Below are 25,420 nucleotides of genomic sequence, written 5' to 3' on the forward strand. Positions count from 1 at the left end.
GACGAAGCCGCGCCTGGCCTCTCCCGCTTTTCCAGACCGCTGACTCCTGTCCGCCGCCATGGTGAGTAGCCGGCCGGGTAACGCCGGCCCGCGCCGAGGAGAGATGCAGAGCCGGGGCCCCGGGGTGATACCCTGGCCTGCAGCGGGTCTGAGTCCGGCCCTGAGCCTCCCTGAGGAGGGGAGGCTGCACCGGGTGCGAGAGGCTCTGTTAGCCTCGGCCGAAGCCCTTCCGGGATAATCCTAGGTGGAGCCCTCTCCTAGCAGCCGCGCTCCGCCGCGTCGCTTCATTCCTCGCCCCTGCCTGAGGTGCCCGGGGCAAGTCACTCTTCACAGGTGGCTGACGAAGAGAGCTGGAGGGAACCGGCTGCCAGCAGAAGGCTCAAAGCGGGATTCTCATTCGATTCCAAAAACTCCAAGTTTACGCGCTCGCAGACACAGATACACACGCGCGCGCGCGCGCGCTCACACACACACACACACACACACACACACACACACACACACACACACACTTTGGCAGCATTAATTATGTTAACGAGCCGAGGAGGAAGAATGTGATTGAATACAACTTCCTGATGTGAGAGTAACTGTAAGAGTTCCAGCCCCTATTTTATAGCTGTGAAAACTTGAGTGACATTTCTTGTGTTTTGACCTGTTCAAAAGAAGGCACGTTTTCCTGTATGCTAGAACATATCCCATTAATCCCTCCAGCGTATATAGAATGCCAACTTAAATAGCAACCGTTTTTAGAAGAAGGCACAGTACTGAAGTGTTGAGAAAAAAAGATGACTCCAGGGTTGGGGGCACCACTGAAATGGGCTACTAAAATACCTCAGCAACCAGAATTCCTATTTAACCCACGCTATGTCCCAAGCACTCTCTTGCAGCTGAGGGTACAGCTGTGAACAAAACAGACCGTTCCCTACCCTGCTTGAGCTTGTCCCTCTCATTCTCTTGATTTCCCTAAAATATCAGGAACAAGTTGAAAAAATGATGGTGATGTCACAAGAAGGTTGACATTTGCTCCCATTCTATCTTCTGTAATTCCTTCCTATCAATTTGCTTAACGACTGAGGTTTTGGAGTCAGGCTCAGTTTCTTCATTAGTAAATTGCAGATAATAAGTATACTTCGGTTGTTAAAATGATAAATGAGATAATGCATATAGAACAAATAGCCCAGTACCTGTTAAAATATTAAGCATTCAGTATATAATAGGTTTTATTAGGTTGTGTTCATTTTTATCATTACATTTTCATCCTTACGCTTCTCATGGTAAAGCTGTATATGGACTTTGGAGTATGGTCAGGAATAGGGAACCATTTCTGGCGCCTTCACCACTCTCCCCTCACTTTATGGCACAATTTCAGGACACTCCCTTGGCAGTGCTCTGGTAGGATTCTTGCTCTGTGTTTTAGCTATTTTTTTTTAATAGAATCGTTTTGCAACAAAATTCAAACAAATTCTGATTTCCCTATTTGGATACCTCCCACTATTTCTACATATTTTACAGCTGATCATCATATCTTCTCTGATTTAACAGCTGACAACTGGTGTCAGTGAGGTTAAGTGATTTGCTAACAGAAAGTTTCATAGCTAGGCTTAAATTTGGTTTTTAATCCAGTGCTTTCTCTACTTACACCACACATCAACCCATTCTGTTTTCTCTCTAATGATGTGATTCGTGTACGTATAGTGTACATATGTGCATATGGGGAAGCAAACGTTTATGAGTGCTGTTTCCCGGGCTAATGCTATTTCTCCTACTGAACTCAGCTGCTTCTTTTTTTGTTTACGTCTTTATTGGAGTATAATGAGGTGGATAGACCCAGAGTCTGTCATACAGAGTGAAGTAAGTCAGAAAGAAAAAGACAAATACCGTATGCTAACACATATATATGGAATTTAAGAAAAAAAAATGTCATGAAGAACCTAGGGGTAAGACAGGAATAAAGACACAGACCTACTGGAGAACGGACTTGAGGATATGGGGAGGGGGAAGGGTGAGCTGTGACAGGGCTAGAGAGAGTCATGGACATAGATACACTAACAAAGGTAAAGCAGATAGCTAGTGGGAAGCAGCCGCATGGCACAGGGATATCGGCTCAGTGCTTTGTGACCGCCTGGAGGGGTGGGATAGGGAGGGTGGGAGGGAGGGAGACGCAAGAGGGAAGAGATATGGGAACATATGTATATGTATAACTGATTCACTTTGTTATAAAGCAGAAACTAACACACCATTGTAAAGCAATTATACCCCAATAAAGATGTTTTAAAAAAAGAAACTTTAAGAACAAAGCCAAACAAAAAGGGAATATATTACCAATTAAGATTTAAAAAAACAAACACACAATGAGATATCATCTCACACCAGTCAGAATGGCCATCATCAAAAAATCTAGAAACAGGGCCTCCCTGGTGGCACAGTGGTTGAGAGTCCGCCTTCCGACGCAGGGGACACGGGTTCGTGCCCTGGTCCGGGAAGATCCCACATGCCGTGGAGCATTTATTGTTTCTAGATTTTTTGATGATGGCCATTCTGACTGGTGTGAGATGATATCTCTTTGTAGTTTTGATTTGCATTTTTCTAATGACTAATGATGTTGAGCATTCTTTCATGTGTTTGTTGGCAGTCTGTATATCTTCTTTGGAGAAATGTCTATTTAGGTCTTCTGCCCATTTTTGGCTTGGGTTGTTTGTTTTTTTGTTATTGAGCTGCATGAGCTGCCTGTAAATTTTGGAGATTAATCCTTTGTCAGTTGCTTCATTTGCAAATATTTTCTCCCATTCTGAGGATTGTCTTTTGGTCTTGTTTATGGTTTCCTTTGCTGTGCAAAAGCTTTGAAGTTTCATTAGGTCCCATTTGTTTATTTTTGTTTTTATTTCCATTTCTCTGGGAGGTGGATCAAAAAGGATCTTGCTGTGATTTATGTCATAGAGTGTTCTGCCTATGTTTTCCTCTAAGAGTTTGATAGTTTCTGGCCTTACATTTAGGTCTTTAATCCATTTTGAGCTTATTTTTGTGTATGGTGTTAGGGAGCGATTTAATCTCATACTTTTACATGTAGCTGTCCAGTTTTCCCAGCACCACTTATTGGAGAGGCTGTCCTTTCTCCACTGTACATTCCTGCCTCCTTTATCAAAGATAAGGTGACCATATGTGCGTGGGTTTATCTTTGGGCTTTCTATCCTGTTCCATTGATCTATATTTCTGTTTTTGTGCCAGTACCATACTGTCTTGATTACTGTAGCTTTGTAGTATATTCTGAAGTCAGGGAACCTGATTCCTCCAGCTCTATTTTTCGATCTCAAGATTGCTTTGGCTATTCGGGGTCTTTTGTGTTTCCATACAAGTTGTGAAATTTTTTGTTCTAGTTCTGTGAAAAATGCCAGTGGTAGTTTGATAGGGATTGCATTGAATCTGTAGATTGCTTTGGGTAGTAGAGTCATTTTCACAAAGTTGATTCTTCCAATCCAAGAACATGGTATATCTCTCCATATATTTGTATCATCTTTAATTTCTTTCATCAGTGTCTTATAATTTTCTGCATACAGGTCTTTTGTCTCCTTAGGTAGGTTTATTCCTAGATATTTTATTCTTTTTGTTGCAATGGTAAATGGGAGTGTTTTCTTGATTTCACTTTCAGATTTTTCATCATTAGTGTATAGGAGTGGCAGAGATTTCTGTATATTAATTTTGTATCCTGCTACTTTACCAAATTCATTGATTAGCTCTAGTAGTTTTCTGGTAGCATCTTTAGGATTCTCTATGTAGAGTATCATGTCATCTGCAAACAGTGACAGCTTTACTTCTTCTTTTCCGATTTGGATTCCTTTTATTTCCTTTTCTTCTCTGATTGCTGTGGCTAAAACTTCCAAAACTATGTTGAATAAGAGTGGTGAGAGTGGGCAACCTTGTCTTTTTCCTGATCTTAGTGGAAATGCTTTCAGTTTTTCACCATTGAGGACAATGTTGGCTGTGGGTTTGTCATATATGGCCTTTATTATGTTGAGGAAAGTTCCCGCTATGCCTGCTTTCTGCAGGGTTTTTATCATAAACGGGTGTTGAATTTTGTCCAAAGCTTTCTCTGCATCTATTGAGATGATCATATGGTTTTTCTCCTTCAATTTGTTAATATGGCATATCACGTTGATTGATTTGCGTATATTGAAGAATCCTTGCATTCCTGGAATAAACCCCACTTGATCATGGTGTATGATCCTTTTAATGTGCTGTTGGATTCTGTTTGCTAGTATTTTGTTGAGGATTTTTGCATCTATGTTCGTCAGTGATATTGGCCTGTAGTTTTCTTTCTTTCTGACATCCTTGTCTGGTTTTGGTATCAGGGTGATGGTGGCCTCGTAGAATGAGTTTGGGAGTGTTCCTCCCTGTGCTATATTTTGGAAGAGTTTGAGAAGGATAGGTGTTAGCTCTTCTCTAAATGTTTGACAGAATTCACCTATGAAGCCATCTGGTCGTGGGCTTTTGTTTGTTGGAAGATTTTTAATCACAGTTTCAATTTCAGTGCTTGTGATTGGTCTGTTTGTATTTTCTATTTCTTCCTGATTCAGTCTTGGCAGGTTGTGCATTTCTAAGAATTTGTCCATTTCTTCCAGGTTGTCCATTTTATTGGCATAGAGTTGCTTGTAGTAATCTCTTATGATCTTTTGTATTTCTGCAATGTCAGTTGTTACTTCTCCTTTTTCATTTCTAATTTTATTGATTTGAGTCTTCTCCCTTTTTTTCTTGATGAGTCTGACTAATGGTTTATCAATTTTGTTTATCTTCTCAAAGAACCAGCTTTTAGTTCTATTGATCTTTGCTATCGTTTCCTTCATTTCTTTTTCATTTATTTCTGATCTGATCTTTATGATTTCTTTCCTTCTGCTAACGTTGGGGTTTTTTTGTTCTTCTTTCTCTAATTGCTTTAGGTGCAAGGTTAGGTTGTTTATTCGAGATGTTTCCTGTTTCTTAAGGTAGGATTGTATTGCTATAAAGTTCCCTCTTAGAACTGTTTTGCTGCATCCCATAGGTTTTGGGTCTTCGTGTCTCCATTGTCATTTGTTTCTAGGTATTTTTTGATATCCTCTTTGATTTCTTCAGTGATCACTTCGTTATTAAGTAGTGTATTGTTTAGCCTCCATGTGTTTGTATTTTTTACAGATCTTTTCCTGTAATTGATATCTAGTCTCATAGCGTTGTGGTCGGAAAAGATACTTGATACAATTTCAATTTTCTTAAATTTACCAAGACTTGATTTGTGACCCAAGATCTGATCTATCCTGGAGAATGTTCCATGAGCACTTGAGAAACATGTGTTCTGTTGTTTTTGGATGGAATGTCCTATAAATATCAATTAAGTCCATCTTGTTTAATGTATCATTTAAAGCTTGTGTTTCCTTATTTATTTTCATTTTGGATGATCTGTCCATTGGTGAAAGTGGGGTGTTAAAGTCCCCTACTATGAATGTGTTACTGTTGATTTCCCCTTTTATGGCTGTTAGTATTTGCCTTATGTATTGAGGTGCTCCTATGTTGGGTGCATAAATATTTACAATTGTTATATCTTCTTCTTGATTGATCCCTTGATCATTATGTAGTTTCCTTCTTTGTCTCTTCTAATAGTCTTTATTTTAAAGTCTATTTTGTCTGATATGAGAATTACTACTCCAGGTTTTATTTTGGTTTCCATTTGCATGGAATATCTTTTTCCATCCCCTTACTTTCAGTCTGTATGTGTCTTAGGTTTGAAGTGGTTCTCTCGTAGACAGCATATATATGGGTCTTGTTTTTGTATCCATTCAGCCAGTCTGTGTCTTTTGGTGGGAGCATTTAATCCATTTACACTTAAGGTAATTATCGATATGTATGTTCCTATGACCGTTTTCTTAATTGTTTTGGGTTTGTTATTGTAGGTCTTTTCCTTCTCTTGTGTTTCTTGCCTAGAGAAATTCCTTTAGCATTTGTTGTAAAGCTGGTTTGGTGGTGCTGAACTCTCTCAGCTTTTGCTTGTCTGTAGAGGTTTTAATTTCTCCATCAAATCTGAATGAGATCCTTCCTGGGTAGAGTAATCTTGGTTGTAGGTTTTTCTCCTTCATCACTTTAAGTATGTCCTGCCAGTCCCTTCTGGCTTGCAGAGTTTCTGCTGAAAGATCAGCTGTTAACCTTATGGGGTTTCCCTTGTGTGTTATTTATTGTTTTTCCCTTGCTGCTTTTAATATGTTTTCTTTGTATTTAATTTTTGACAGTTAGATTAATATGTGTCTTGGCATGTTTCTCCTTGGATTTATCCTGTATGGGACTCTCTGTGTCTCCTGGACTTGATTAACTATTTCCTTTCCCATATTAGGGAAGTTTCAACTATAATCTCTTCAAATATTTTCTCAGTCCCTTTTTTTTTTTTTTTGTCTTCTTCTTCTGGAACCCCTATAATTCAAATGTTGGTGCGTTTAATGTTGTCCCAGAGGTCCCTGAGACCTTTTCATTCTTTTTTCTTTATTCTGCTCTGCATTAGTTATTTCCACTATTTTATCTTCCAGGTCACTTATCTGTTCTTCTGCCTCAGTTATTCTGCTATTGATCCCATCTAGAGTATTTTTAATTGCATTTATTATGTGTTTCATCGTTGCTTGTTTCATCTTTAGTTCTTCTAGGTCCTTGTTAAATGTTTCTTGCATTTTGTCTATTCTATTTCCAAGATTTTGGATCATCTTTACTATCATTATTCTGAATTCTTTTTCAGGTAGACTGCCTATTTCCTCTTCATTTGTTAGGTCTGGTGGGTTTTTATCTTGCTCCTTCATCTGCGGTGTGTTTTTCTGTCTTCTCATTTTGCTTATCTTACTGTGTTTGGGGTCTCCTTTTTGCAGGCTGCAGGTTCGTAGTTCCCGTTGTTTTCGGTGTCTGTCCCCAGTGGCTAAGGTTGGTTCAGTGGGTTGTGTAGGCTTCCTGGTGGAGGGGACTAGAGCCTGTGTTTTGGTGGATGAGGCTGGATCTTGTCTTTCTTGTGGGCAGGTCCACGTCTGGTGGTGTGTTTTGGGGTGTCTGTGGACTTATTATGATTTTAGGCAGCCTCTGTGCTAATGGGTGGGGTTGTGTTCCTGTCTTGCTAGTCGTTTGGCATAGGGTGTCCAGTACTGTAGCTTGCTGGTTGTTGAATGAAGCTGGGTGCCGGTGTTGAGATGGAGATCTCTGGGAGATTTTCGCCTTCTGATATTATGTGGAGCTGGGAGGTCTCTTGTGGACCAGTGTCCTGAAGTTGGCTCTCCCACCTCAGAGGCACAGCACTGACTCCTGGCTGGAGCACCAAGAGCCTTTCATCCACACGGCTCAGAATAAAAGGGAGAAAAAGTAGAAAGAAGGAAAGAAAGAATGAAAGGAAGGAAGGAAGAAAAGAAAGAAAGAAAAAGGAAAGAGGATAAAATAAAATAAAGTAAGATAAAATAAAGTTATTAAAAAATAATTATTAAGAAAAAAATTTTTTTAAGGAAAAAAAAATGGATGGCTAGAACCCTGGGACAAATGGTGAAAGCAAAGCTATGCAGACAAAATCTCACACAGAAGCATACACATATACACAAAAAGAGGAAAAGGAAAAAATAATAAATCTTGCTCTCAAAGTCCACCTCCTCAATTTGGGATGATTCGTTGTCTATTCAGGTATTCCACAGATGCAGGGTACATCAAGTTGATTGTGGAGATTTAATCCTCTGCTCCTGAGGCTGCTGGGAGAGATTTCCCTTTCTCTTCTTTGTTCGCACAGCTCCCAGGGCTCAGTTTTGGATTTGGCCCCGCCTCTGCGTGTAGGTCGCCCAGAGGGCGGTCTGTTCTTCACTCAGACAGGAGGGGGTTAAAGGAGCAGCTGCTTCGGGGGCTCTGGCTCACTCAGGCCGGGGCGAGGGATGGGTGCGGATGCAGGGCGAGCCTGCGGCGGCAGAGGCTGGCGTGACGTTGCACCAGCCTGAGGGGTGCCATGTGTTCTCCCGGGGAAATTGTCCCTGGATCCCGGGACCCTGGCAGTGGTGGGCTGCACAGGCTCCCCGGAAGGGAGGTGTGGAGAGTGACCTGTGCTCGCACACAGGCTTCTTGGTGGCGGCGGCAGCAGCCTTAGCGTCTCATGCCCGTCTCTGGGGTCCGCGCTGTTAGACGCGGCTCGCACCCGTCTCTGGAGCTCCTTTAAGCAGCGCTCTTAATCCCCTCTCCTCGCGCACCAGGAAACAAAGAGGGAAGAAAAAGTCTCTTGCCTCTTCGGCAGGTCCAGACTTTTCCCCGGACTCCCTCCCGGCTAGCCGTGGCGCACTAAACCCCTGCAGGCTGTGTTCACGCCGCCAACCCCAGTCCTCTCCCTGGGATCCAACCGAAGCCCGAGCCTCAGCTCCCAGCCCCGCCCACTCCGGCGGGGGAGCAGACAAGCCTCTAGGGCTGGTGAGTGCCGGTCGGCACCTGTGCGGGAATCTCTCCGCTTTGCCCTCCGCCTGCCTGTTGCTGTGCTCTCCTTTGCAGCTCCGAAGCTGTCCCCCTCCACCACCCACAGTCTCCGCCCGCGAAGGGGCTTCCTAGTGTGTGGAAACCTTTCCTCCTTCACAGCTCCCTCCCACTGGTGCAGGTCCTGTACCTATTCTTTTGTCTCGGTTTATTGTTTTTTCTTTTGCCCTACCCAGGTACCTGGGGAGTTTCTTGCCTTTTGGGAGGTCTGAGATCTAATGCCAGCGTTCAGTAGGTGTTCTGTAGGAGTTGTTCCACGTGTGATGTATTTCTGGTGTATCTGTGGGGAGGAAGGTGATCTCCGCGTCTTACTCTTTTGCCATCTTCCCGATTCCCCCTCAGCTGCTTATTTCTGCTCCCTTTCTTCACTCCATCCATTTTAGAGGAACTTTTCTATCTTTTGTCCTAAAGTTCATCCTCAGTTTTTGTAATTTTTTCTTCTTGGTCTTGGGAGAGTCAAGACTTTTCTTGACTGAAGAGAAAATAACAGATTTGAATTGGCCGCTTACTCTGCACAAGGCACTGTATGAGGAGCTGTGTGGTATAAGAAATGATTGAGGCCCTCAGGAGCTTACAGTCTACTTGAAGGAGCAACATCTGGAAAAAAAGACTACTAATAGTACAAGGTAGTAATTAGTCTGTGGTGTTGCCAAATGAGTAGCAGAGGTGATGTGTGCTAATTTTTGGAGGAAGGCATAACTAGAGTTACTGAGGGCATATTGGGAGGCTTCACAGAGTAGGTAAAACAGGTTTGGTCTTGAAGAATGGGTAGGAATTTGGTGATTTCCTGGAGCATGCTCGTACTGGCTGGTGAGAGCCAATCGTGTGCATTTCTTCTCATCTCTGCATTCAGTGACATTACCTTGGTAGCTTGAAATCAGCCTTGCTGGGAGTTTTTATACCACAGAAATCAGCAAGGGCCGCAAATCAGTTTCATACCCCCCCCCCCCACCCAAAAGCCTGTTGTTAAGCATTTACCAGCACACCACTGGGTTGGGTTCAGATTCTTGAATAAGAATGGGGAGGTACTTTTAGTCAAGGATTGGGGTAATGAGAGTGAAAGTATAAGCAGGAAATGTTAAATCATGCTTCTGATGAGCAGACTAGTCTGACTGAAGTAGAGTGTCCTTATGGTAGAATCCTGGGAAACGGGGTTAGAGAAAGAGTTTGGGGAGTATGGAGGCCTTATGAATTTAATACTATAAACAAGGAAGAAAATTGAAAATTTGTTTATGGGATTTTTTTTTTAGCAAGATGTGACATTGTTTTGAGTTATTTCCAATTGTAGGATATTCTTGCCCATACTTATGTGACTATAAGAAATAACATCTTTTCTAATGTAGGTATTCAGTTCTTTTTTCAAATGCCTGGTGGAGATCTGTCTTGTTGTGAGTCACAACTCAGGTGCATATGCAACTATAACATGTTTGTGTTCTTTTATTTATTTAAACTCTGACATTTTCCAAAAAGGATTTGAAACAGCCAAGTTGAGTGGGGGCTGTGGAGTTAGACTGCCTGGTTCAGATCCCTGCTCTCCCACTTACCTATTTCAGTAGCATAGAAAATTTTTCTTCTCTGTATCTCAGTTTTCTATCTGTAAAGTAGGGTTTTTTTTTTAAATTAATTAATTTATTATTTATTTATTTTGGCTGCTCTGGGTCTTAGTTGTGGTGTGCAGGATCTAGCTCCCCGACCATGGATCGAACCCGGGCCCCCTGCATTAGGAGCACGGAGTCCTACCCACTGGACCACCAGGGAAGTCCCTGTAAAGCAGGTTTATACTACCTTTATCATAGGGTTGTATTGAGGATTAAATGAGGTCATGCCTGGCACATTGTAACCTCTGAATGACTTTTAGCTGTTATCATCATTACTATTATTATTTCTAATGTTCGACATTAGTTCAGGGAGTTGGCTAATAATCAGTATAAACCAAAACGTAAGAAACATCTTTCCATTCACTTTGTCTAGCTCTAAGGCAAGATCTTAGTTACCATTTTAATAAATAAGGTAAAGTCATGAAATTTAAGGTAAGTACATATCTCAAATGTGTTGGTTTACATTGGTCAAAATACCTCAACTGGTTGTTCTGAAACATTAGTCTAGTGGATAAATGACCATTAGAGAACATTGTAATATCTTGGGTAATTCTTAAATTATTGAACTTTAATATGTTGAATTGTAGAAATATTAAAAACAATGTGGGGGAGAAAAAGACTTGTTAGAGCCATTCATCATGCGGTTGGGGGTACATGTCTGTAGGCCAGCCTGTTATATTTGAGAGTCAGATGCATATAGATAACAGTTGACACCTTGAGATAGATCATGTCATCAAGGAGAGGATATAGAATGAATGACAAGAGTAAGGGTCCCCAGGCAGGGCCCTGGGAAGTACAGCTACTTAAGAGGCAAGCCCAAGAGGAGCCTACAGGTGAGATCAAGAAGGGAGGTGGGGTTAGCAGCCAAAGAATGGAGCAGGTCAGTGGACAGAAAAGCATCGGCCACAGTAGTTGGATTTGTTATTAAGAAGTTGCTGGTGAGCTTCGCAAAGGCAGTTTGAACAGCATATAGAATGGAGACAGCAAGGGTAGAAGGGAAGTAGAGAAATGCAGCAGTAGCTGGAGGGAATTTCTGGTTTTGGTTTTTTTTAGCATGAGTGAGATTTATGTACACGGTCTTCTCTATGGTCCGAGGGGAAGAAGAAAGCTATAGAGAGTTGAGACAGGGAGTAATTGGTTAAATAAAGTCCCCCAGGAGCTTGAAAGAGAACACATTAAGGCCATGATGGCCTTCAGAAGGAGGAACTCTTTCAGTTCACTTGTCAGGCACATGTCTGTTGTGTGCCAGGCACTATGAGTCGTCCCGGGGATACTTAGGGAACCAGAGGGGCAAGGTCATGGCCCTTGTAGACTTCTGTTCTCAGGGAATGGAAACTGCTGAGAGAAGGTAAGGATGTATGTAGATGCAGCAAAGCCATGGTGCAGGGCTTGGGGGGTGAAGGAGGTCATGCCCAGTGACCTTGGTGCTGGCCTCCACAATGCAGCCCAACACTGCTGAGAATGAGAGTTAGACCTTTGTCTCCCATAGACAGATTATTCTTAAAATAAAGATAATCCTGACTTATTCAGTCCCCTGCATTAGATGTTCACTTTTATAATTTCCTTCTTTAATTTTCAGTATAGCTATAAAATGAGAAAGCTTTATTAATTTCTAGCTTATAGTTGTCAAGCTCTCATCCGGTTTAAAATCAAGACCAATTAGTGGCTATTTCAAAACGAAATACATGTTTTAAAGCTGTGTGAGATGGGATAAAGTTAAGTTTCTGTAATAGAGATTAAAAAAAGAAAGAAAGAAAAAAACCCAGTACCTTAAAGAATACAGAAGTTTGGGCTTCCCTGGTGGCACAGTGGTTAAGAATCTGCCTGCCAGTGCAAGGGACACGGGTTCGAGCCCTGGTCTGGGAAGATCCCACATGCCGTGGAGCAACTAAGCCCATGAGCTGCAACTACTGAGCCCGCATGCCTAGAGCCCGCGCTCCGCAACAAGAGAAGCCACCGCAATGAGAAGCCTGCACACCGCAACAAAGAGTAGCCCCCGCTCACCGCAGCTGGAGAAAGCCTGAGCGCAGCAACAAAGACACAACGCAGCCAAAAATAAATAAATTTATATAAAAAAAAGAACTAATATTGTAACAAATTCAATAAAGATTAAAAAAAAAGAATACAGAAGTTTATTTATCTCCTGCTTAACAGCCCTCTCTCTGCTCATCACAGTTAGGTATGAGGTCAGTGCTGCTCCACAAAGTCGTTCCAGGGATACCAGTCCCTTTCAGCTTGCTGCTCCCCCAGCCCCCAGGGCATTGTGCTGTCCACATGGTTCAGGGAGTCACCACCCCCAGGTTTCAGAGAAACAGGGTGTGGCAAAGGTGTGCCCCATGTCTTAAGCCCCAGGCTTTAGAAATAGCTCTTATTCTTCTGCTCACATCCATTGCTGAGAAGTAGTCATGTGGCCACACCTGACTTCACGGAGGGCTGGGGAGTGTTTTCTAGTTGGGCAGCCATGTGTCTGGGAAGATGGGAAGAACAGAATTTAGTGGACATCTGCCAGTCTCCACCACAGGATAACCTGTATGTTTTCATTGTTGGTTCCTTTATTATATCTTCAAGACTAACAATTAAATTCTTTTTTTCAGGCAGAGTTGGGTCTAAATGAGCACCATCAAAATGAAGTTATTAATTACATGCGTTTTGCTCGTTCAAAAAGAGGCTTGAGACTCAAAACTGTAGATTCCTGCTTCCAAGACCTCAAGGAGAGCAGGTATCAGAGAATTCTAAGGAAACCCAGTGGGAAGGAACATGGATCCCTTCTGGTGGCCAGTATGGGGGTGCTGTAGCAGAGAGGCCTTACAAACCATTGCCAGGATATCATGATCAATTATTCATTGAGAGCAGCTACACTAAGCCTTATGGATATGTGATACACAAGAAATCAGATTGTGGTGGGAGCAATCTGTTACTAAACATGCATATAATGATAATTGAGGGATTGCAAAGTTTCAGAAGGGCAGTCAGGAAATTGTGAAGTGCTTGTGGGTCAATGATTGGCTTGCTGTATTAAAGATTCCAGAACCTTAATTACTTGAGTTATTAATTAAAAGATTAGAGCCATAAGACATGGCAGTTAGCAAGAAAACACCTATGCAGTTTATATTGAAGAATTAGAAGAAGAAAAAACAGCAGGAAACCATGAAAAGCTTGCTGGCTAGTACCAAAATTATTAGTTGATTTGTAGCAAGAGATGATAATTAGTTTAGTTGGACCAATAGTGGAAGATAATAAAAGTCCATAGAAAATTTAGTAATAGAGGATAATAGGGAAGCCACCCAAAAGGACTGAATAATAAAGAGACATCAGATTACTTGGGGATCAGATTTTGGCACACTTAAATGTCAAGACATAAATGAAAAAGGTCTCCAAGTGATCTGTAACTGTGATAAAGTCATTAACTTCACTCAATAGCAGAGACCCTCAGCTGTAGACTGTTACTTGTTCCATCCATTATTCTAATCTGATAATCTGGCTTCCTAACCCACAGCAGAGGTAAGCAGCAATCTGATTGGTGAGTCTATGAGACAGCCAGAGAAGGTACCCATTATTTACTTTATGCATTGGAGTACCTTAACTGCTGTTCATAATAATGAACTTGGGTTGCTCAAAAAAAAAAAAAAATTTTTTTAAGCAGATTTGGTTTGTTCTATTAAAGAATATAGAAAGATTGTTAATATATTTAATAAGGACTTGCATCAAAAATAAAGTTTTGGTTTTTTTAGAGTGGTTAAATTCTGCTGGGTAAATGAAACGTTAAAGAATGGTAAATCAAATAAAGTTTGGTGTAACTCCCTTAGTTATGTCCTTTTGGAATGATGGAGAAGATAACCTGAGGTCGGGGCTGTAGCTCTTCATCTGCTGAGCATCTGAGGGATAAAACACTTTGAGGCTGGAGGCAGGGAGTGGAGGAGACTGTGTTACTATAAAACTGTCATTGATCATAGGAGGCATGCGTGGAAGCTTTCTCAAGGATTCAGCTGTTGGGCATGTTCCTGAGATTGTTGGAAATGATTGTGGAGTTGGGACCATGGGCAAGTCACCACCACCTTCTGAGCCTGTGTTCCATCTGTGAAGTGAGGGAATTGAAGAAAATGGCTCAAGAGTTCCCTTCCAACACAAACGTTCTCTGTGGAAGAGTCGATCCTTAATCCTTTTGATGATGATGTTTGTTTTAATGGAGCTTTAATTAAATTAGGATTTTTTTCTTTTGGGTCTCAAGAATGCTAAGAGAAGCAATATATAATTACCATTGATTTTCTTATAGGCATTTACTAACATGTGAATGGTCATTCAGTCATCGAAGTGCTAGACAAATGATATAAAGAAAGGAGAAATTACACCTCTCAGGTGACTTATGAAATAATTAAATGTGATAAAACTAATTTTAGGGGAGATTAAAGTTTTTCACTGAAAAGCTAAAGAAAAAAGTAGATAGTTTGGGGAATGTTTCTGAGCACATACTTGTATTAAAGGATGTGCACATTTGAAGAGCGAACCAGTTGAATCATTTAAATAGACATCAAAAATTAATTGAGCTTAAATTATTTTCAAACTGTTTTATTAATAAAGAAGATAATTTCCAGAGGGACTTTCACTAAACCCTTTAAACCCTTAGATCAGGGGTCCCCAACCCCTGGGCCATGGACTGGTACAGGTCCATGTCCTGTTAGGAACCGGGCCGGACAGCAGGAGGTGAGCGGCGGGCAGGCAGACGAGCAAGCGAAGCTTCATCTGTATGTACAGCAGCTCCCCTTCGCTCGCATCACTGCCTGAGCTCTGCCTCTGTCAGATCAGTGGCAGCATTAGATTCTCATAGGAGCGCGAACCCTACTGTGAACTGTGCACGTGAGGGATCTAGGTTGTGCTTATGAGAATTTAATGCCTGATGATCTGAGGTGGAGCTGAGGCAGTGATGCTAGCGCTGGGGAGCAGCTGCAAATACAGATTATCATTAGAGAGATTTGACTGCACAGGGACCATAATAAATCAATTGCTTGCAGACTCATATCAAAACCCTATCAGTGAGTGGCAAGGGCAAACAAGCTCAGGGCTCCCACTGATTCCGCATTATGATGAGTTGTATAATTATTTCATTATACATTGCAATGTAATAATAATAGAAATAAAGTGCACAATAAATGTAATGAGCTTGAATCATCCTGAAACCATCCCCCCACCCCCAGGTCCATGGAACAGTTGTCTTCCACAAAAGGTTGAGGGCCGCTGCCTCAGATGACATGATGTGGGTTTCTTAGTTTTGTTTTACTTTGTAAATAGTTGTTGTTGTTTATCCAGAGGTTTTGGATTGTGGTTGTTTTTCAGGCTGGTGGAGGAGACCTTCACCATAGATGAAGTCTCTGAAGTCCTGAATGGGTTACAGGCCGTGGTCCACAGCGAGGTGGAGTCTGAGCTCATCAACACGGCCTACACCAATGTGCTACTTCTGCGGCAGCTTTTCTCACAAGCTGAGAAGTGGTACCTCAAGCTACAGACAGACATCTCTGAACTTGAAAACAGGTACTAAAATTTGTATCCACAGTTATGACAATAGAGGCCCAAGCATGAACTTAAAAGTTAGTGAGGGCTTCCCTGGTGGCGCAGTGGTTGAGAGTCCGCCTGCCGACGCAGGGTACATGGGTTCATGCCCCGGTCTGGGAAGATCCCACATGCCACGGAGCGGCTGGGCCCGTGAGCCATGGCTGCTGAGCCTGCGCGTCCAGAGCCTGTGCTCCGCAATGGGAGAGCCCACAACGGTGAGAGGCCCGCGTACCACCAAAAAAAAAAAAAAAAAAGTTAGTGAATATCTTTGCTGCTTTGCTTGGGCCTGGTGTGTGAGAAAATTTGGGTAAGGTAACGGCAGAGCATCCAGTTACTAAGTTATCTCTTAGGTGCCGCTCAGCATCCGCTTCAAAATGCCCTGTTTCCACTATTCCTAGGTGTTATAAAGGCCTCTGAGATTTATGAGATTGCTCTTAAGGCTATAAGTAATTATTCCATATGTTATCTCTGGTTAGCCTGATCAGTATTATAACAAGTCTTCAGAGATAGGTCAACTAAGAAAAAAAGATTATGAAACAGTTGAAAAGTTAATTCAAATACCATCAAATCACACTTAGTATTGGAAGTTTATTTCTAAATAATTGCATTAAAATTATATACTGATCTTTAAAATAGGGAAAGTAAAAAAAGTTTCATTATCTGAACTATATCAAAAAGCTCATTAATTTTTTAAAAATATGGTAAAATCAATGAAATTGAAACTCAGTCTAAGAAAAGTCATGCCAGAGATCTGGAAAGACTGATACCGAGCCCAGGGGCCGTTTGCTAAGCACAGGTGCAGCACGGCTTGCGGACAGTGCTTAACAACACTGGCTGTGGCCTCGGGTAGGGAAGGAAACCATTTAGCTTCACCAACTGTCAGTAGATAACTGGTGAGAAAACTTTGAGAAACTGACCTATTAAGAAGCTTAGGAGAGTAGTTACTGCCATTCACTCTGTAAGCTTTTGTATAGTCAGCCCCCAGGTACCTTTGCAAATAAAAGGAAATGTTCAGGTGGATCCCCCAAACCATCTGTCTTCCTTGAGAATTTACCATACTCTTTTCCAGTAGATGTGAACTAATTTTATTTTTCTGAGGCTACTCTATTAAAACTCAGTTTTCCTTGAACCTCTACTAGCTAACAGTGTACATTATAGAGCAATTTCCCTTTAGCACCTCAAAAATACAGCGTTGACTACAAATTTCAGACATAGTTGTATTAACATTGTAATTTAGTTCTAGCGCTTATATTGTACACTCAGTAGGTACAAAATAGTAGGTGCTATGGAGATTCAAATTTGAGTGCATGGAACTTAGGTTCTCGACCATTAGTAACTAAATATTTTTGATGTGGTGAAGTTTTGTTCATCTTGCTCTGTTGTTTCTGGCGTGTAATAGATTGGTACCGGTGCTTTTCTTCTTTTTCTTCTTTCTAAATTTTATTTATTTAGTTATTTGGCTGTGCCAGGACTTAGTTGTGGCACGCGGGATCTTTGTTGTGGCGTGCGGGATCTTTTATTCGTTGCAGCGCGCAGGCTCTAGTTCCCTGACCAGGGATCGAACCTGGGCCCCCCGCATTGGGAACACAGAGTCTTAACCGCTGGACCACCTGGGAAGTCCTGCTTTTATTCTTCTTGTGTGTATGATACAAATCTATTCTAAACAAATACTTTTTCCTATTTGTTTTTGTCTTCAAGAGAATTATTGGAACAAGTTGCAGAATTTGAAAAAGCAGAATTTACATCTTCAAATAAAAAGGTAATTTTTGGTCCTTATAAGTCCATACCTTAATAGCCAGTGTTTAAAATCCTCAAGTTGCTCAGAGCATTCAGAGATTAAAGTGAGAACTCTCAAGGAAAAGCATTCAACTCAAGAGCAGAATTCCAAGCTTGCCTCTCAGATTTTTAGGAGAAAAAAGATAAGTTTTGGAAGTAACTATGAAAAACTTGTTTTTGTCCACTACCTCACACACGCATGCGCATGCACACAACATCCCTGCAGTCCACCCGCCTCCCAGCCATGCAAGCTCTTCACTCAGATGATGCGGAGCACAGGCGTTGGGGGCATGCATCCTGGCACTGTCACTCCTCAGCTGTGCGACCTTGAGCAGGTTACCTGAGATGGCTGAGCCTCGTTCCCCTCATCTGTCAAGTGGAGACAGTACTAGTAGTTACCTGCTTGTCTCTTTAATCATTCTCATTACCTGTAGTGACCACTTAGCATTCCATTGTGTAGATGCACCCTAAATCCTCTGTGGTGTTACAGGGTAAAACACTGCCAAGATCAATCCATGAGCATACACGTACAAAACAATTTTCTAATTATTCCTTTGGAACATATTTCTAGCTAAGAAATTTCTAGGTCAGAGGGCATGAATTGTTTTGTTTTAATACATATTGCTAAACTGCCAGAATGTTTGTGTCAAGTTACTCATCCGTAGTGTAGTTTACCTAAATCCTCATCATTATTACAATTTTTCTGGGGTTCATGCAGAAATCTGTTTTAGCTCCCACAGTTTAAAATCCCAGTCTCCAGATACTAGGATCTTTATCAGCTTTGGCTTTGAGTACCTTCCCTCCCTCCTTTCTCTTCCACCTGATTTTTGTTTTTAAAGATACAAGGAGGATGGGTTTTGTTTTTATCTCTAATTTGCATTGGGCACTGTGGGCCAGGCACTGTCCTAAGCACTAGGACGTAGCAGAGATCCAAACCAATGAAAATCTAGTTGATATCTCAGTGAATATGTTTACACAGTGTCTTCCACTTAGAAAGTACAAGGGTTCAGTGATTACACGTATTTTACTCAGTGGTGATTTCAGTTTGGTTTCTTTGTTTTGTTTCAGCCCATCATGGATAACATAAAGCCAAAACTTGCTCCACTTAACGAAGGTGGAACAGCAGAACTCCTAAACAAGGTAATGTTGCCATCATTTTGAGAAATGGCAAACTCTCTAAGGATATATGCTCACTGCCTGCCCAGCTCTAGGGTAGAGAGACTGGGTGGAAGGTGTTGATTCAGGCTTTGGTCCACTGAGGGTAATTAGCCCATCGCAGTAGTTGTACTGAATGGTACCTGGTGGGCCAGAAGAGGGCACACTTAACTCCCAGAGAGTCTGAAGCAGCTCTTGATTGCATCTTTTCATAATGAAGTGAAGAGCATAGAATTTTGGAAAGTGTTTATTGATGGACATTTGAAGTTTATGAGCTGTGATAACAGTGAAGAGATTTTTTAATTAAGAGGTTTATAAAGATTAATTACTGATATACAACTATTTTTCATGACTCTTGTGTTCTCGACATTATGCTAGATATTGTTACATAAAAAGAAAAGTAATACCTGGCCTTTTGCCCTCAAAAACCTTGTAGTCTTATTGGGAAGGGATAACTAATATTCTAGGAACAGAGACAGCAGAATGCTAACCTGTGTGCCACAGTTGCCACTAACCTGGTGCCAAAGGTGCCACAGGGTGGCAGAGAAGACACATTTCCATGTGGATAAGAGTAGTTGAAGACAGGCTCTTGGGTAAGGTGGTGCCTGAGCTGGGCTGAAAGGTGTAGCAGATTGAATTGTCAGAGGGAAGAGAAATGGTATGGCCAGCAGAGGAACAGAGTGGGCAGCAGTCAGAGGCAGAGAGGAGGCTGGCATGCCTTGGAGCAGAGTGCAGGCTCTCCAGCTGGGCGATGCTGCATGTGCTGGGGTATAGTAAGAAGTGAGACTGCACTGACAGGTGATGCTTGTGACGGAGCTGCTGATGAGCAAGGCCCTTGGACCTCAGCTCAGTTGGAACCACTTAGGGGCTGGGCACAGGGTATGGAATGATGAAGATTGTGTCTTGAGGATAAGCGGCAAGTGGTGTACAGTGTAGGCTGAGAACAAACCCAAGAGTTGCAGGATCAGCTAGGTGAGAGATGGCAGGGGAGAGGGACTTGGCAAAAAGGCTGAGAGTAGAGGGCTGCAAAAAGCCTGAGAGACTGTGAAAGAAGAAACTAGAAGTCTTAGAGCCAGAGATGACTCATACGTGTTGAGGCTGGTGGGCTGGGTAAAACTGGAATATTACCAGTAACCAGGGCATGCAGACTTTTGAGCTTTTATGTAATTTAAATTTAATATAAAAATTAAATTTTTAAGTGAAACAAAAGATTAAAAATACTTTGGCTAACATAATAAAACTTGAATTTACTCACAAAGGAAATTTTAAGACTTCAAGAAGAGAATGAGAAATTAAAGTCAAGGCTGAAGACCCTTGAAACACAGGTAACTGAGAAATACTTTAACAAAATTATTGGAAGAGTTACTTACAGACTAAGTACTGAATGTATTTTGTTTAATCTTGATTATAGGCAACAAATGCATTGGATGAGAAGTCAAAACTAGAAAGAGCACTGCAAGATTTACAGCTTGATCAAGGAACTCAGAAGGTGAAGTCAGTTTTAGCATTTTCACATTTTCTAGATGATCGAGTTATAAACTTATATTAAGTCTTAGCTACTATCAGTATTATGCCCCACAGCCAGCCACTCCCTGAGAGGGAGGCCACCACTGTAGTTCTGCATTGAGACAAACTTGTCCAGGAAAGGCCAGGTGAGCGCCTGTTGAGGGCAGTGGGGGCAGATACACAGCTCATGTACTTCACATATCCCAGAGCCCATTGGCATATGAGATATGCTTAAATTTATTTTTTAAAAGTTCTTCTCCCTTTCACTTTGCCCTTCCAATTACAACGGGAAGAAAGGAAGAGTTTTTAGTTACTATTATACAGAACTTATTATTACTTAAGTTTCCCTTCGGTGAGTGTGACAAAACAGAATGAATTTACTCTTCATGCATCTTCTAATCCGCGTATATCTAGCTGTGCTTCTGTAATACAGTGAAATCCAGTGAAGTTCTTCAAGCTTGTCTGAATGGAATGACTGAGTATCACTCTGCCCTGGAAGTCATCGTGTGCTCAGTTCTGCCTCCTTTGGCCTTTCCATTGAGATTAGATGCTGTAATAGGATCCTGTCAGCAGGACCATTGGAGTGAATTTTCATTGCAGCACTGGCTTTTCTAGTGGTTGTAGTGCCATTGTAAATGTCTACTAAACAATCCCCAAACTTACTTCATTAGACTTTGGTTATACTTTTTCTGTGGAAAATTTCAAACAAATACAAGAGTAGAGAGAATAGTGTAATGCGCCCCAGGTACTCATCACTCTGCTTTACCAGTCAGTCATCAAGACATGGCCAGTCTGGTTTCATATTTACCTCTACTTTCTTCTCCCTCTCCCCATGTTTTTTGGGTTTTTTTAATTAATTAATTTTTTGGCTGCGTTGGGTCTTCACTGCTGTGCACAGGCTTTCTCTAGTTGCAGCAAGCGTGGGCTTCTCATTGTGGTGGCTTCTCGTTGTGGAGCATGGGCTCTAGGCGCGCAGGCTTCAGTAGCTGTGGCACGCAGGCTCAGTAGTTGTGGCTCACGGGCTCAGTAGTCATGGCTCATGGGCTCAGTAGTTGTGGCTTGCGGGCTCCAGAGCGCAGGCTCAGTAGTTGTGGTGCACGAGCTTAGTTGTTCCGCAGCATGTGGGATCTTCCCGGACCAGGGCTCGAACCTGTGTCCCCTGCATTGGCAGGCAGATTCTTAACCACTGCGCCACTGGGGAAGTTCCCCCCCATGTTTTTTTGAAGCCAGTCTCAGACGTTACATTATTTTATCTGTAGGTTTTTTGTTTTGTTTTTTGCGGTATGCGGGCCTCTCACTGTTGTGGCCCCTCCCGTTGCGGAGCACAGGCTCCAGATGTGCAGGCTTAGCAGCCATGGCTCACGGGCCTAGCCGCTCTGCGGCATGTGGGATCTTCCCGGACCGGGACACGAACCCGTGTCCCCTGCATTGGCAGGCAGACTCTCAACCACTGCGCCACCAGGGAAGCCCAGTCTGTAGGTATTTTTTAAATAAAAGGATGCGTCTTATATGGCTAAAACAAAAGGAAATATATATGATTTTCAATCATTATATACCAAGGACCATAAATTTCAATCATTATATACCAAGGACCATAAAACAGCTAAATACTCCAGAACAGCTTTAGTTTCTCAAAAGTAAACCAGTTACCAACATTTTCGGATGATGAATTTGTTTTAAAAGCCATTGAAGGTTTTGCTCCAATTTTGCTTTTAAGATTTGGCAAAAGCAAAATGCGTACAGGCCTTCACTAGATGCAGTGAAATAAAATCTTTTTAAAAACCAGATTTCAAAAATAAGTAAGGAATTCTTCTTTTGTTGATAGTAGTGCTTCGTCTTCATAGTTAGCAATTATAGACCATTTTCCTGTCATTAATATAACTTTTGTCTTTTATAAATTTTATCTAGTTAAAAACATGATCCAGGTAGAGAGAAGATCCAGCTGCTTATATTACACTGACGAAGTGTACAAATATGTGCATATTGAATTAATGTAAAAAACTTTAAATCTTGTAAATTTAGCAAGCCATATAATCAGTAAGCATTAATTAGGTTCTCATAATATTGTAAAACATGTCTGTTACATTTTTTGTATAAATTGTATTAATTTTAGTATTTTTCCATCTGTATCATTAAAAATTCTTCACCAGGATTTTTTTACCCTGACTTTTTAAAAATGAAGCCTATTTGCCACCCCAACTCGGGGAAACACAATCTTGTCAAATTTAGGATCCCACCTCTCTTGTTCCTCTTTTGGAATTCCAGCAGTTCATAAATCATATTTTACATACTTGGAAATCAGTGACCACTGAGTGTCTGCTGTGCTCAGGACACAGTGCACTGGGTGCTGAGGGTGAACTGGGTGTGCTGGTGACCCTGACTGGGCTGCAGTGGCAGAGAAGGCTGGCGGGGGATGCTGACATGCACACGCAACACACATCATCATCTGTTTCCATCACCTGTGATGCTGAATCTAAAGCAGTTACTATTTAGGATGTCAGCATGAAGTCATGTGAGTGTATGTATTTTTCATAGGATTTTATAAAGACCCAAGACTTGAGTGACTTGGAAAACACAGTTGCTGCTTTAAAGAGTGAGTTTCAGAAGACACTTAATGACCAGACAGAAAACCAGAAGTCCCTGGAGGAGAATCTAGCGACAGCCAAGCATGACCTACTCAGGGTGCAGGAGCAGCTGAGCATGGCTGAAAAGGTCAGATTTGTCTGTTTATATCCGATTAAGTGATGAATGCAGTGTAACTAAGGGAAACGTTGGACAACTACAGATTCACTTCATTTTTTGTCAAGGTATTAGGCAATTTGTGTTCTAAAGATTTATCATTTGGGGACACTGAGATTCTTCCATCTTTGGCACTAAAATATCTGTGATAATAAAAACCTACACTCCTTCTGTTCTATGGTAAATACTCCACTGAGGGTGGCATACAGCCGGCACCCTGAGCACCCATTTTGCTCTTCCTGATCAGCCCTCTTACAGTCTGGCAGAGGGATGAGTGGCTTTTTTCTCAAGGGTTCTATACTTTTTTCTTAATTTATATGAGATATGTGGAGAACTGGTTTTTTCGCTTTAGGGGTTAGACTCTTAAGAATATGGGAGCTAAAATGTAATTAAATTTAAAATCCTCCTCTTCAAATACTGGCAATATTTTGGGATTTGGAAAAAAGAGCATGCTTATTTTACCTGAAAATGAATTTACTTTTTCAAATAGATTTCCCATGTCTATGGCATAGTATGTTTGAGTTATTTGCTAATATTGTACTTGGGAAATGTTACTATTTTATTAGCTTCCCATTTGAAAGAATGTATTTTTAAAGTTTGAATAGTCTTAATTTTATATAAATATATATTTTTTAAAATTAGAAAATAGGGCTTCCCTGGTGGTGCAGTGGTTGACAGTCCGCCTGCCGATGCAGGGGACATGGGTTCGTGCCCCGGTCCAGGAAGATCCCACATGCCACAGAGTGGCTGGGCCCGTGAGCCATGGCCGCTGAGCCTGTGCATCCGGAGCCTGTGCTCCGCAACGGGAGAGGCCACAACAGTGAGAGGCCTGCGTACCGCAAAAATAAATAAATAAATAATAAAAATTAGAAAATAAAATAAGCACAATATTAGTAAAATCAGGGCAAAATATATATTTTCATCAGATATGTTATTTCTTTCCTTAACTATTTCTTATTAATGGGCTGACATTTTTCACTATGCAGGAATTAGAGAAAAAATTCCAACAAACAGCAGCTTATCGAAACATGAAAGAGATTCTCACCAAGAAGAATGACCAAATCAAAGACCTGAGGAAAAGACTGGCGAAGTAAGACATACTGATCCTGTCTCTCAGATTGTCTCCCTGCTGGGTTGATGTCTGTCCTTCATTAAGTCTAACCTTGTGTCTGGAGAGGTCAGGCCGGTGGGGAGTTGCTCTGTCATTCAGTCCAGAAGGCTGTGTCTGGGGAAGGCATAGGGGTTTTGGCCAGGCCTCATCTGTAACACCCACCAGGGTTTCTTTTCAGGTTCAGCCGAACCTTTAGCCTCACACAGGGCTACACTAGGCTACTCTGGCCGTGGATTCTCTTAGCAGGATATTGGACAGAAACCACAGCAAGCACATAGGGCAGCACTGGGCATTTCTCCTCAGTGGTGTCCTTGCTGCAGCCCACAACCTGATCATACTGTGCTCTCACATGACAATTTAGGCGCTAGAAAATGAGTCCATGCATGGGTGCCAGAGCCAGCGTGGCTTAGAAGTTCCATGCCCTATATAGGACCAGTGTCTTTGGTCCAGCCACGTGGTGCCCAGGCAGGGACATGTCCGGGAGGGAGGGACTCAGCTGTAGGGAAGCCGAAGCCGTGGTTTCCGCCGTGGATGTATAGTTGTTCTCAGTTCTCCTGGTCCAGATGGAGTCTTCTAATCGGGGTTATTTCTGTCATCAGTGGCTCTGCCTGGAAACTCAGCTGACATTTTACCTTTAGCAGGGTTCCAGGGTACCAGAGCTAGAAAGTGAATCCCAGATCATATTTTTCCTTAGAGAAGAGGGTCTGTTAACCCTGTACTCACAAAGCCAGATCAGCTGTTTGTGTCCATCAGGCCATCGATTAGATAATTACCGCCAAATCCCTAATCTACTAAGCTATCATGGATCTAGATGCCACATGTAGAAACTTGGAACCTGAAGGTGTCTCAGCAGTTATCTGGTCCATTCTCCACCTGTGGCAGGAATCCCGAGTCACCCTCGTCATCCCTTGAATGTATCTGACTTCTACCGTAGCACTGATTTTAAGTGAAAAATGCAACATTACTGGTTTAGTCACTGGAGGTGTTTCAAGTAAACTTATTTGGTAACAACAACAACAGCAAAAAGTATCATGACATTATGCTGTTAATTGAATATATATCTCTTTCCAGATACGAACCTGAAGATTAAAAACTGAAGAAGATTTCATCTGGAAGCTGCCACTACATGAAAGTACAAGCTGTTTCTCACCTCAGGCATGTATTTGAAGCAGTTTGTTGTATTCCCTCTCTTTATTTTTCTAATATTTAGACTTTGCTTCTGATATTTAGAACTAGAGTTCCTATTTCAGTTACCTAATTGAGGAGAAAACCTACTGACTGATTCTGGCCTGTCATCCCAAACTCCTCTCTGCTGAGTGCTCCAGAATCTTAGTTCAAATGCAGTGAGAATTCTATATAGTAAAGAAGAGGCTTATCCTTTTGCTTTAGTGTAAAGAGCACGCCTTTTCAATAAATGTTAAAGCTAGCATTGTTTGTACTTGTGCATTCCCCAGAGGAAAAATATAGAATCATTAAAGATAGTTATTACAAATAAACCTTATTT

The 25,420-nt window shown here is 41.8% G+C and overlaps 1 protein-coding gene across 1 annotated transcript; it reads left to right on the plus strand.

The window, feature by feature from the left end:
* On the plus strand, positions 1-25,420 carry LZTFL1 (leucine zipper transcription factor like 1). The gene is made up of 10 exons (XM_082848551.1): positions 1-61; positions 12,677-12,801; positions 15,414-15,608; positions 17,328-17,388; positions 18,474-18,545; positions 19,820-19,885; positions 19,972-20,049; positions 22,602-22,778; positions 23,792-23,895; positions 24,988-25,420. Exons 1-10 carry the CDS (start codon positions 59-61, stop codon positions 25,004-25,006), a joined length of 900 nt encoding a protein of 299 aa, XP_082704677.1. The 5' UTR covers positions 1-58; the 3' UTR covers positions 25,007-25,420.

Source organism: Leucopleurus acutus (genome assembly GCF_964270905.1).
Source record: "Leucopleurus acutus genome assembly, chromosome: 10".
Lineage (NCBI taxonomy): Eukaryota > Metazoa > Chordata > Mammalia > Artiodactyla > Delphinidae > Leucopleurus > Leucopleurus acutus.

Coding starts and splice junctions, on each gene's coding strand:
- LZTFL1 (XM_082848551.1), top strand. Junction 19,886..19,971: donor TGAAGACCCTTGAAACACAG/GTAACTGAGAAA, acceptor TCTTGATTATAG/GCAACAAATGCATTGGATGA. Junction 22,779..23,791: donor AGCTGAGCATGGCTGAAAAG/GTCAGATTTGTC, acceptor TTCACTATGCAG/GAATTAGAGAAAAAATTCCA.